The 13872-nt window shown below is 45.4% G+C and overlaps 1 protein-coding gene across 2 annotated transcripts in view; it reads left to right on the top strand.

Annotated features, from left to right (window-relative positions):
* MEGF11 (multiple EGF like domains 11) overlaps positions 1-13872 on the top strand; it is a 530131-nt gene that overhangs the window by 497892 nt on the left and 18367 nt on the right. For both annotated transcript variants that reach the window (XM_087972942.1, XM_087972943.1), the window contains exons 20-21: positions 2437-2565; positions 4300-4530. In XM_087972942.1, the coding sequence (XP_087829068.1) occupies positions 2437-2565; positions 4300-4530 (360 nt within the window). The remainder of the gene's footprint in view (positions 1-2436; positions 2566-4299; positions 4531-13872) is intronic.

Raw genomic sequence — 13872 nt, 5'->3', positions numbered from 1 at the left:
TTTAGCAGAGGCCCCGCCTGGCTTGTCTTGCTCAAGGCTGCAGGGCCCCAAACCCTGCAGAAATATATTCTCCGCCTTCAGGGTTTTCCAAAAAATTCGTGCGTATTTTCCATGCTTGGCGTTACCAAAGGGAAAACATTGACTCTATGAAGAGCGACGCTTTAAACCGCACTTCAGTCGCTTGCAAAAATTAAATTACACTCCGTCAAATGCGACTGTGCAGGTTGCCGTGGGGGGGGGGATTTCCCACCCTGCCGTGAAGAGATAGTCCCAGGGGTGGGCTTCAAAAATTTTAGCAACGGGTTCTCTGTCCGGTTGCTTGGTGGCCACCTGCACCATGGCAGGGGGGCATTTTCACCATCCCCAGACTCCAGAGGCTTTTGTTGAGCCTCCGGGAAGGCGAAAACGGCTTCCCCGGGCTCCGGAGGCTCTCTGGAAGCCAGAAACGGGCCCATTTCCGGCCTTCCTGAACTTCCGGGAGGCCCATTTTTCACCCTCCCCAAGACTCTGCGTGCGCCCTGCAGTTCCCTGCATTCAAAACGGGCTGCGTTGGGGCTCCTGGGAGGGGAGGGACGGGGTAGGAGGGGATTTTGGGGTTCTCCAAACCGCACAGAACTGCACAGAACAGAATCTTAGCTAGGCGCTTTCCCGAATCCCTGCGAACCTCCAGCAGCCCACCCGTGGATCCTCCCCAGGGGCATGATGGGAAATCCATTGGGCAACCGGATCTGGCAGCCTGATGCTGTTCAGGGTAGCCGGCATCAAAGGGGAAGACAAAAGATGGTTTAAGAAAGTGATGGCCACTTTCATTGAGAAAAGGTGCATCATCATCTCAGTGGACTCCAGCGAGCCGGCCATGTCTCTATGCCCCAAAACTCTCCTACATATTTGTTTTTTCCCTGTTAGTTCTCATTGAATTTGATCCACAAATATTTGCTTTTGAAAAGGGGTTTGGGGGAGAAAATGTGGGTGTTCTTGCTTTTATTTCGTGGTCAGGAAGATGAGGGCAGGTGAGCCTCTCCGGGTCTCACGAAATCTCAAGGGAAAACTGAAGCTTTAGTGTTATGGAAAACATCAGAAACAATGCCAGTGTGATGACCCAGGGCACGGCACGCAGATAACCACAAATAGCTGGCAGTTCAAACCGCCCCTTCATTGCTCCAAATTTCCCCAAACGCTTCCACGTTTCTGGCAAGTCCCAGAGCAAAGTGATCACACACACACACACACACACACACACACAAACTCAAGCAGCCTCTGGCTGCAGATAGTCTAGCCCAGTGCTGTGTACATCAAGGCTGCACAGAAATAAATCCAGCAGGGCAAATCAAGGAGTTCAGGAAGCAAAGGATCCAGGGAATCAGGGCAGCAAGCCAGAAAAAAAATGCAAGGACTCTTGGAAAGTTCAAGTGTTGGCACTCAACACTTCAGACACTCAGCATTTGTTCCCAACAAAGGCCCCTCGCCACAGCGTCTCCTGAAGCCTCATCCCCCAGGTGTGCTTTGTGAAGAGGGACAGGGCGCTCTCCTCCCGAGTGGCCTGCTCAGTCTGCACTGTTCTCGCCTTCTCTCCACTCTCTGTGCTCTCGGATCAGGAGGAGGCGGTCCTTGCTCATCCCCTGAGCTCTCTCACATTCGTCCTGCCCCTGTTCCTCCTTGTCTACGAGCTGTCCTACTCCTGAAAGGCTCAGGTTCCAGCTCATCTTCCCCCTTGCAGATTCAGGCTCCGACGGGGACGTGACAATCACCAACTGTAGCCCCACTAATGAGAACAATCACTCAAAACCAAAAATGGAAATCCTCTTCCCCCCACCACAAGACTTATATGGATGGCTGGGAATTCTGGGAGTTGAAGTCTACCCATCTTAAAAGTGGCCAAGATTGGAAAAATACTGTCCTACAGGAAGGCCGTGAGGTTTACCTGAGTTTTTTTCCTAACTAGTTGTCAACTCATGAAATATTTCTATGGTCTTTTTAGAGTTGCCAACAGAAAGGGAGGGGGAGCAGTGCGGCAGCTTGCAAACAGAAAGTGCATTCCATAAATGTTTTCAAAGATAGTAACTAGGTGACTGAAGTTTCTGCCACGCAAAATTCTAACTGGAGAACATGATTGATGACTCTTGGCTATGGATGTGTCCCATTGGAGAATATGAATTAAGATACACCCAGGGGGTGGAGGGAAAACCAGGGTCAAGGGTGACAATGAATGACATGCCTCAGAGTCAGCTACACCCAGGCAGTGCTGGCATGTTAACTCCCAATAAATCCTTTTGAAGTTTTGGAAGTTTGGCTCAAGACTCATGATTTAATTGGGGGCAACTGCCGGAATCCTGACACTAGCATCTTCTGATGATGTCCTATTGCAAAAAAAAAAATAACTAGATTGGCGAAATGCTGTTTTTTTTCTCCAGACTTTTTCTCACCTTGCATTTTCAGAGTGTCCACAAGGAACGTTTGGTTACGGCTGCCAGCAGCTCTGCGAATGTATGAATAACGCCACCTGTGACTATGTTACAGGGACCTGTTACTGCAGCCCCGGGTTCAAGGGAATCAGGTGCGATCAAGGTGAGGCAACTTCTCTCTCTCTCTCCTTCTTTGCTCTTTTCCTTTTCAATGGAGCCTTCAACTCGGGCCATTCTTCCAAGAACAGTTCAAAAAGACACCACCATCCTCCCAAAAAATGATTATACCCTGGAAGAAATTCACACAGGAGGGGGGGAAAGGCAGGATTGGTAGACTATCTAGCTTTTGCTCGACTTTTTTTTCCCATGAGGACTAGAAACCGGAACCTTTTTGAAGGAAAGCTGAAAGGCTGAGGTTTAACAAAGAGGGCGCAGTATGGCGGTAGAGACTCAGTCGTGCATTTATTTCGCTAGAATAAAACCATCCAATTCAGATGCCATCGTATAATCGTTGTGCAGGCCCAGGTGTGCACACGTGTCCCCTCTACTACAAGATTTGCATTGGCTGCCAATTTGCTTCCAGGTGCAATTCAAGGTGCTGGTGGTCACCTTTAAAGCCCTCTGTGGTTTAAAGACTGGGTTGTCTGAGGGACCATCTCTCTTCCCGGCCACATCTACCCAACCCAACAGACCGGGGGAGGCAAGGAACATTGGAGGTCCCTTCTCCTGCAGAACTACATTTTGCAAGACCCAGAAGAAGGGCCTTTTCCGTGGTTCCTCCCTCCCTCCCTTTGGAACATCATCCCTGCAGAGTTTAGACTGGCCCCCACTTTGAAAACACTTTCACAAGGCCCTGGAAGGTCCTGGTTTTAGCAACGGGCCTGGGGAACCCAACCTGGGATGAAGCCCATCAAGTGGCTTGTTTGATTGTGTGGTGTCACCAGAGGGATAGGGAGCAAGGTTATTGGGTTTTTTTAATTTTTTTTTACATTGGGTTTTCGACTTTTTGTCAACCGCCTAGCGTCACTGTGTGTGTGAGCGGGCAGCCATATAAATCTTCTAAATAAATAAAATAAAATAAATTGTCTTGTTTGGGGACATTCCTTCTCTCCCAAATATCTCCCAGAAGAATGTCTAAAGGTGGGTCAACATAAGTCAACATGGGCACCATAACTAGGCGCTGCGCAGGGAGAAAAAGTTGGAGCTCTGCTTCCATTTTTGTGGGCCCTTGATATTTTGACCGCCTCTTTGTAGATTCCTCCTGTCCCCTGCATTTCATGAGGCAGATTTGGCTAGAACCGCTGGGAGAGGTCATCTCCGTAGGACTAGGCTCACCCCTCCTCAATAAGGCACAGTGGTTGGAATGCAGTATTGCAGGCTAATTCTTCTGCCCACTGCCAGCAGTTCGATCCCGATTGGCTCAAGGTCGACTCAGCCTCCCATCCTTCCGAGGTGGGTAAAATGAGGACCCAGATTGTTGGGAGGCAAGAGGCTGACTCTCTAAACCGCTTAGAGAGGACTGGGAAGCCCTGGGAAGCGGTATATAAGTCTAAATTGCTGTTGGAGTGAATCCAAAGCTGGTAGGTGGGGGCAGAGATACACCCTGTAAAATCATGAAATGGGAGGAAAGTGATTTCTTGGGGCTACCGACGGTTTCCTTTCAACTGGCATGCGGCCCCAAAGAGCAGCTTTCCAGATATGGCCAGACCACATCTCCCAGCATCCCTCGCTCTTGGCCTCGTGGGTTGGCGCTGATGGGAGTTGTAGTCCACTGACCCGATTGAGACGAGCTGTTGGAAAGCTTTAACAACTGTAATCCCCCGTAATAGCTGGCCCTTTCTTGCAACCTGGCCTCCGCCACTTAATTTAATGGTGCATTGTGAATTATTTTTAACAGCGGCTCTCATGATGGAAGAATTAAATCCCTATACTAAAATTAGCCCAGCTCTTGGATCTGAGAGGCATTCAGTGGGAGCAATCTCTGGAATTATTATCCTCCTGCTAATTATTATGGTTTTGCTGGCACTGTTTGTGTGGTATCGACGTAAGCAGAAGAAAGGGCACGACATGCCAAGCGTCTCGTACACTCCGGCCATGAGGATGACCAACACCGATTACTCACTCTCCGGTAAGGAGTTTGGGGGGGTGGGGTGAGGGCCGCTTCTGCTAAAGGGAAGGGAAAATCTTATCTGTCGGATATGAGGGCTGTTTTTTCCTGTGGCACTGGGTAATTTCTTTTGTTAATTTTTTTAAATTTTATTCTGAAAATTATTATACCGGGGGGGTGGGGGGTGGAATTTACAAAGACGAAACAAAACTAGACCAAAAGGTGTGAGTTGAAAAGATTTAAAAAATTTAAAAACCTATATTATGCCCCCGCCCCAGTTGGACACTAGCAAATATATTGCAACCGTAATAGCTTTTCCCCTTGCAAAACAGGTCCAGGTTTATAAAATTTTACATCTGTTAGCCATCCAGTTTGACCTGTCATACATTGAACATGTATACATACACACACATATGAGCCTCTGTGGTGCAGTGGTTAGAGTGCAGTACTGCAAGCTACTTCTGCAGCCAGCTGCCTCCAATTTGGCAGTTCAAATCCCACCAGGTTCAAGGTGGACTCAGCCTTCCATCCCTTCTGAGGTGGGTAAAACGAGGACCCAGATTGTTGGGGGCAAGAGGCTGACTCTGTAAACTGCTTAGAGAGGACTGGGAAGCCCTGGGAAGCGGTATATAAGTCTAAGTGCTATTGCTACCTACATGTATGTATCTGAAGAAAAAATAGTTCACACGTTAATCAACAGCAAAGTTAAACTTCAAAGCCCTTTGTTAATAATCTGTTATTGTAATTAACTCGTAGAAAGTCTACAATAGTTTCTTACCTACCACAGGTCACCTCGACGGCACTGGCTAATTTCATGGAGCCCTGGTGGTACAGTGGTTAGAATGCAGACTTGCAGGCTAACTGTCAGTCGGTGCTCCATTCAAAATCCAAGAAAGAAATACTTAGACTCCCATAAATTAGAGAAAAGAATTCTTTTACTGAAAAATGAAGTGGTAGCATCAAATAGGATTCTGAATCTGAGAAATTAGGCACCCAGATCACATATACAAAGTGATGAAATTGTTCCCACCCACCAACCCCATAGTTCAAAAGATTCTTCCAAATAAAAGTTCTGAATATGATCATGTGGACATCTTCAGGTGGTGATGAGGCCTCTGTCCGTTGACCTTGACATATTTTGATAAAGGTTTGCAGCTGCGCAGAAAAAAGAAAGCTAAGCGAGAAATAGAAACCTAAAGCAGGAATTTATACTCCCCCCTCTCCTCATTTACACAACACAAGAATGTAACACCTCCAGCTCTCTTCCCAGACAATATTCCCCCTCCTCCCCCCGTTACTTATGGCAGTCAAAAGATGCAAAGCAGTAGTAGAAGATCTTGAAGGCTGACACTAACTCTGCCCACAGCCTGGAGTTCGATCCTGACCAGCTCCAGGGTTACCCCAGCCTTCAATCCCTTCTGTGGTTAATAAAACGAGAACCCAGATTGTCAGGAGCAAGAGGTTGACTCTGTAAACTGCTTAGAGAGCAGGGTGAAGCGGTATATAAATCTTAAGTGCTGTCACTATTGCTTTTCATTCCCCCTAATCTTTGCTTGGAAATGGGGATGAACTGGGACAGCGGGAACAAGACAGAGGAGCAAAAGGAATAACCCTGGACATGTTTCTAGTGGTTTGCAACATCACTTCTCCAAGGTTTGGTCTTGTCTAAGCAAGGGGCTTAGAATTCTCCATAGCAGATCAATGCGCCTTTTTCAAATTCAGGTTATCTAGAAGGGGTTCATCATTCCTTACTTAAAGTTGGTGGTTTAGAGCAGGGGTGTCCAACCTTGGCAACTTTAAGACTTGTGGATTTCAACTTATTTTCCAAAGCATCAGAAGGCAAGACAAAAAAAAAAAAAAAAAAAACAATGGATGGAAACTAAACAAGGAGAGAAGCAACCTGGAATTAAGGAGAAACTTCCTAACAGGGAGAACAATTAAACAGTGGAAGAGCTTTGTTTCCAGAAGTTATAGGTACCCCATCACTGGAGACTGTTAAGAAGAAACTGGATGGCCACCTGTCTGAAATGGTATAGGGTCTCCCGCTTGAGCAGGGGGTTGGACTAGAAGACCTCTAAGGCCCCTTTCAACTCTATTCTGATTGATTGACTTCCAAAATTCTGGAATTCTGGAAGTCAAAATCCACAAGTCTTAAAGTTGCCAAGGTGGGACAGCCCTGAGCTAAAGATTGTAGCTTCAAAATCCTTAGGTGCCTATCAGGCCTTCAATGTAGGTCTGGTCAAATATTAGACAATGTGTGATGAACTGGGGCATGGCACAAAGGCAACACAGTCAGATAAGCAATAAGAGTCCCTTTATCATCTCCAACTTTGCCCCCAATGTCCAGGTTACCTTCAGGCTGAAAAAAAAAAAAACTCTCCCAGGAACAGCCTTTGACTGTAGAAAATCCAGTCCAAAACATGAGCAACGCAAACTGTAAAATCCAAACCAACCAAACTGAAGTAATTAGTTTGGCAGGGCAGAAGCAGGAATTTCAAACTTGAAAACACAGAAAAACTCACACAGTTGGGAAGACACCACGAACACAGATAAGCCACAACGATACAAGATAAAGTCACATTTGCTCCCAACAGCTTGCTGCACGCAACTTGCCTTTTTTTATACACTGTGTTCCCAGCTGCAGCTAATGAAGGGAATCAGGGCCCTTTCCTCCCTCATAAGCCACGCAACCCACATTGCTCTCTTCTCCGTTCCTCTCTCTGTGCTCTAGGATGAAGACGGGGTGGGCCTGGGTCTTCCTCTGAACTCCCTCTCCCTTGTTCTACCTCTTCCTTGCTCTGCCCACCCGGACTTTGCCCTTCCCCAGTTTTTCCCCCACAGCCAACGGAGCCACACTCCCACTCCCTGTCAGTTGCTCAGCTTCCTCCTCCGAGTCAGATAGGGGCATGACACAATGACAGGGTTCTAGAGGTGCTATTTTATTGTCCTGGGATAATTAAAAGGATCGTGAAACATCCAAAATCTTCACTGCCCCCTTTAAAGAATAGCAACCTTACGGCGGGGCTGTTCTCTATGCTCTTCTGATGCTCTCCTCTTTCTCAGGCCTAAACCACCACCTCTTCTCTCCTGCCCCATTTCTCAAGGCCTCCAAAAGCTGTTTCATCTGGGTGAAACATTGCAGAAGTGAAATGTATACAATACTATTCATCCTTGACTTAAAACCATTCGTTTACTGACCATTTAATGTTACCATAGGACTGAAAAAAAATTATTTTAAGACTCCCACAGCATCGTCAATGGTCGCCTAACCAAATTTTGGCTACTTCGCATCCAACCTGTATTTATGATGCTCCGTGGCAGAGGCAGGGTTCACTTAATAGCCACGTGATTCACTTAACAACTGTGGAATTCATTTTACAACTGAAAAAATTATAAAATCAGGCATGGCTCACTCACTGAACCCCCTTGTTTAGCGACAGAATTCTGGTCCCAGTTCAGGTCGTAAATCAAGGACTACCCATATGAGACTGAAGAAGATCAGTGTGATGTATTTAATAGAAAATGAAATGAAGTCTTCTCAGCCATAACGTTGCTCTATTTATTTTTATGTATTTCATTTCGTTTGGTTTGCCAAGCATGTATGAGAAAACAAGTGTAAGTATGAACATAACATACAAATGTACTGTATAAGTATAAATAGGTATAAGTATATATATAATAAATGAGAACGAATAAATGGGAACAGTAGGACAGGGACGGTAGGACGTTCTGACCAGTGGTGGGATTCAAAAAATTTTACTACTGGTTCTGTGGGTGTGGCTTGGTGGGCGTGGCAGAGGAAGGATATCGCAAAATCTCCATTCTCTCCCAGTCCCCACCCCACTGACCTGCTTTCCAGCTCTGTTCTCCTGTGCAGGGTAACCAAAGAAGACCCAGACGATCAGCTGGGACTCAATGGGAGGCAGAGAATAGGTGGGGTTGGCGGAGCCAGTTTCCGGTTCTCCGAACTACTCAAATTTTCTGCCACCGGTTCTCCAGAACTGTTCAGAACCTGCTGAATACCACCTCTGGTTCTGACCAGTTCTGGAGAACCAGTAGCGGAAATTTTGAGTAGTTTGGAGAACTGGCAAATCCCACCTCTGACTGGACATTTTACAGTTTCCTTCCCCCGCCACGCCCACCAAGCCACGCCCACAGAACCGGTAGTAAAAAAAAAAAAAATTGAATCTCACCACTGGCACGCTGGTGCGTTTATGCACGCCCCCTCACAGACCTCTTAGGAATGGAGTGAGGTCCACAGGAGACAGTTTAAGGTTAAAGTTTTGGGGTTTGTTTCAGGATGCAACAAGAGTCAGGTAGTGAGTTCCAGGCATTGACCACTCTGTTGCTGAAGTCGTACTTTCTGCAATCGAGTTTGGAGCGGTTTACTTTGAGTTTGTATCCATTGTTTGTCTGTGTGTTATTGCGGTTGAAGCTGAAGTAGTCGTTAGCTGCTACAGAAGAGTCCCTCCAAGGCTGGAAATTGGGAGTTCCTAGACCACCTATATGGATCTGAAAGCCGGGTTAGTTTTGGGCTGGAAGATCCCAGGGCTGAAACTGGACTGAAAAGGTGAATTTCATCCTGAAAAAAAACAAAACTTGTTCCTTGATTGGCCAAGAAAAGTTGTGGCACGACTCAATTTCTGGACATCTTTACCTTTCTTAACCTATGTTCCTTTTTCATCACCCAAACCTGAGCTTTCCCTCCAGGGTTTCTTTATCTGGCTATTTCAGTCTTTTATTATTATTTTTTAAATTTTATTTATATATTTTCTCTTCACCAGACAATAAGTGCCTGGTGAACAGCATACTGTCTGAGTCAATTCGTTTATATAACAATATTAAACTCCTAATTTCTACCTCTATTATCCAACCGTTGATAAAACAAGTCCCAAGTTCGAAAATATTCTGTGCCTTCTTTTTCTGTTATTTTTAGTGTTAATCTGTCTATTTTAGTGCAATCTAATTTTTTTAAATTATTTCTTCTTCTGTGCGTATTTCCTCATTTTTTCCAGTTTGCGTAGAATTTTTTTGCGTAGAAGTTTTTCCAGAATTGCATTTACAATTCTTGCTGCTGTCAAAAGTGTAATATTAAATATACATTCCCTTTATCATATTCCTCTGGTAATATGCCTAACAAAAATAATTCTGGCTTATAAACTATATGCTGCTTTAACATTTTTTCTAACCACGTATGTATTTTCATCCAAAGTTGTTTTTTTTTTTTTTTTGGACACATCCACCACATGTGATAGTATCTACCCGGTGTTTGATTAATGTTTTATTATTATTGATGTATTTTTCTTCCTTATTTGTATTTACATAATTTGGTACCGTGCATGAGGCAACTTTGCAATCAGGCAGGTCCACAGGAGGTGGTCAAAAATAGTTTTAAAAATAGCTGCCATCTTGGCTTAAGATGGTTATCCTGGTTTATTGAAGTTAAATAAAATTAAGTTAAACCATTGTCTGGCCACAAACCCCATTCAAAAGAGGGCAATTGGACTGTTAGTTCCTCTGATATTGAATATTTGAATATTATTTCCCTAATATCAAACTTCATTAACTTTAACTTTTTATATTGGTTAAATAGAACATTATCTGGCATTCTTAAATGGTGATGTATAAAGGCTTAGCAAAGAAATAGCACTGTGCATTATACCAGTTCTCTCGGCCCGTCCCTCCTGTTAAGATTCCTCACATAAAGCAGAGTAACTCCTTAGTACAAGTCAGGCCCCACTTACTTTTTGCAACGTCGACCTTGGCCCAGATTAATGTGAAGGATCTGTGCATCCTGCAGTCTGAAAAAGTTACTTACTCCTGAATAGGAAAATCATAGGCTTCATCACAAAAGGTCGCCTTCGCCTCCTGTGCAATCTTTTTTTTTCCCCGTTCACTGCAATTTTCACCTTCATATCCTACCACCCTGCAAGAATACAGGATAACAGAGTTGGGAGGGACCTTGGAGGTCTTCTAGTCCAACCCCCTACCCAAGCAAGAGACTCTATACCACTCTGGACAAATGGCTGTCCCGTCTCTTCTTAAAAGCTCCCAGTGATGGAGCATCTTCAATGTCTGGAGGCAAGCCGTTCCACTGATTAATTGTTCATAATGTCACAAAATTTCTCCTTAGTTCTAAGTTGCTTCTCTCCTTGATTAGTTTCCGTCCGTTGCTTCTTGTCCTGCTTTCAGGTGCTTTGGAGCAGGTGCCAAGCTGGGGAAACCATCTCATCCATCTTGGTGTATCTCAAGAATCGGCCTCAAATTAAGCCTCTTTTCCTTGTGCCAAGCTAGAAGTTCCTTCCTTCGAGGCATCAGGGTTTGACCCATCTTCAAGGATACTTGCTGGTTCTCTAGGAAGTTTCTCCTCTTTATGGACTAGGACCGCAAACCTTTACAACAGAAGCAGCTTTCGGGGTTGTATTTAATTTCTCTTGGCAACCAGAAGAGAGCAGGCCAGCCAGAATATTTTTAAAACCCAGCCGTGCTCTGCCGAGCAGAGTAAATCTTCCTTAATTATTTGCCACGCAGGGACTGGTTCGTGAAGAGAAAAACCCAAGTCCCCAAAGTGAGAAGAGATTTCTAGGTAAGCAGAATAAATGTGCAATGCCAACTCGGCTGTAAATAAGTTTCTTCCCAGCTGCCAGTTCGGCTCTCTAAAGGTCACTGGGATATTAGAAGATATTAGGCTCAGATGTTCTCCTCCATGGTAGAAGAAGTGCGGAAACATCGTTCCTGAAACAAATCTCTATCAGCAGCTGACAAACGTTGGTCGTTGTGACAAGCAGAGTGTGGAATATTGCAAGAAGATTCACGGGCCCTGCAGAACTTTTGCAGAATTTTTCTTCCCCGGAACCATTCCAGATCTTTGAAAGGGTTTTTCATGGCCACATTTTTTTTTCTTCCAAATGTCCATCGTTAACTTAGGTCAGTGTTTCTCAAACTCAGCTACTTTAAGAGGGGTGGACTTCAACACCAAAAAATTCTTCAGCCAGCATTCGCCCAGGGCATCATTTCATGTGCCATAGCAATAGCAATAGTGCTTAGAGTTATAAAACCACTTTATAGTGCTTTACAGTTTACGGAGTCAGCATCTCCCCCCCAACAATCTGGGTCCTCATTTAACCGACCTTGGAAGGCTGAGTCAAGCTGGAGCCTGCAATACTGCATTCTAACTACTACTGTGCTAGAATAGAATAGAATAGAATAGAATAGAATAGAATAGAATAATAGAATAGAATAGAATAGAATAGAATAGAATAGAATAGAATAGAATAGAATAGAATAATAATAGGATGGGATAGGATAATAGAATAGAATAAGAAATAATAGAAATAGAAATAGCCCTTAGACTTATATACCGCTTCCCAGTGCTTTGACAGCCCTCTCTAAGCGATTTACAGAGTCAGCCTCTTTCCCCCAACAATCTGGGCCCTCCTTTTACCCACCTCGGGAGGACGTAAGGCTGAGTTAACCATGATCCTGGTCAGGATCGAACCCCTGGCAGTCAGCAGAATAAGCCTGCAATACTGCATTCTAACCACTGGGAGGGAGGGAGGGAGGGAGGGAGGGAGGGAGGAGGAAGGAAGGAAGGAAGGAAGGAAGGAAGGAAGGAAGGAAGGAAGGAAGGAAGGAAGGAAGGTAGCAATAGAATTTAGACTTATATATCGCTTCATAGTGCTTTCCAGCCCACTCTAAGCAGTTTACAGAGTCAGCCTCTCGCCCCCAACAACCTGGGTCCCCATTTTACCCACCTCAGAAGGATGGAAGGCTGAGTCAACCTTGAGCCTGGTGAGATTCGAGCTGCCCAATGGCAGGCAGTTGGCAGTCAGCAGAAGTAGCCTGCAGTACTGCATTCTAACCACTGCGCCACAGCGGCTCATAAACACAAGCTCCACCCCTTTCTTACATAGTTATGATGTCATCGCACACGTACAGTCAGGGTGAAACTTGCATCGTGGAGGTATATGTCCAACCTTACTAGATCAGACTTCCAATCCATCCAGCCCAGCGCATGGGATAAAAATATGTGAACCTGAGTAAATGGTCATATCACTAAACTTAGGGAAGTGCTAGCGAGTTGCATCATGTAGCTGCGCCACCAGAGGGAAAGAAATACTGGGTGCTGCCCCATCATTCCAGCCATTCAGAATCCAGCCTGTTTTGATAGCTGTTCTGGTCAAATAGAGTCATCGACACCTAGGATTGGAAAGGATCTTAAATGTCTTCTAGTTCAGTGGTCGCCAACCAGTGGGCCGGGGACCACTGGTGGTCCACAAGAAAATTTTGGTGGGCTGCAGAGAAATGTCACCCCCAAAACACTCCCCAAAACAATTAATCCAAGCAGCGCAAGGAACACAAGGCTGCACTGCCCACATGGCCTGCGGGAACACAGGGCTTGCGTCGCTTGCATTGCGAACAACATGAGGTAGTGAGGGGAGGGGGGAAAGGCCAGAGGGGGGGGACTTGCCCTACTCACCCCAGTTGCCCCACGTGCATGGCCTTGCCACCGGGCTGCTTCTTTCCGCTTCTTTCTTCTTCTTTTGGCTGCACGCAAGGAAAGCAGCAAAAGTCTTTCTTTCTCTCCCCCAAACTCTGCCAGAAATGAGTCTTTGGGACCCTGCAAAACATCCTGCTCCAAGAGGCTGCGCCATTCTGGCAGAGTTTGGGGGAGAGAAAGAAAGACTTCTGCTGCTTCTGCTGCTTTCCTTGCATGAAGCCAAAAGTCTCTCTCGCTCTCTCCCACTGAGAATGGAGTTGGAGACGGTATCCTGCGATCCCAAATAAAGAATTATTGATTGGTAGGAAAACGGGGTGGGGAATTTTCTTACAGATTTTTGGGGGATTTTCCCCGGGTCTCTGGTCCACGGGATTTAAAATTATGAGTTTGGTGGTCCCTGAGGTCCAAAAGGTTGGCGACCCCTGGTCTAGTTCAAATCCCTGGCCAATGTAGGAATCTACCTACCATTCTGGACAAAGAGCTTTCCAGCCTTTTGCCAGCGATCCAGATACAGGAAGTCCTCAACTTAATAACCACAACTGAGCCCAAAGTATCTGTGGCTAAGCAGGACAGTTGTTAAGTGAATTTTGCAGCATTTTATTACCTTTCTTGGCACCGTTGTTAAGTGAGCCATTGCAGTTGTTAAGTTAGTAACACGGTTGTAAAGTGAATCAGACTTCCCCGTTGACTTGGCTTGTCAGAAGGTCTCCAAAGGTGACCTCATAACCTCGGGAAGCTGCAACTGTCAATAAATATATGTCAGTTTCCAAGCATCTGGATTTTGATCACGTGACGAATGCATCAACAGTCATAAGTTTTTTTTTCCAGTGCCCTTGTAACTTTGAACAGTCACTAAACCAAGG

The sequence above is a fragment of the Notechis scutatus genome, chromosome 11, assembly GCF_049901735.1.
Source record: "Notechis scutatus isolate UNSWTSFEM ecotype Mainland chromosome 11, rNotScu1.2, whole genome shotgun sequence".
Lineage (NCBI taxonomy): Eukaryota > Metazoa > Chordata > Lepidosauria > Squamata > Elapidae > Notechis > Notechis scutatus.
This window is presented reverse-complemented; position numbering and strand designations above follow the sequence as displayed.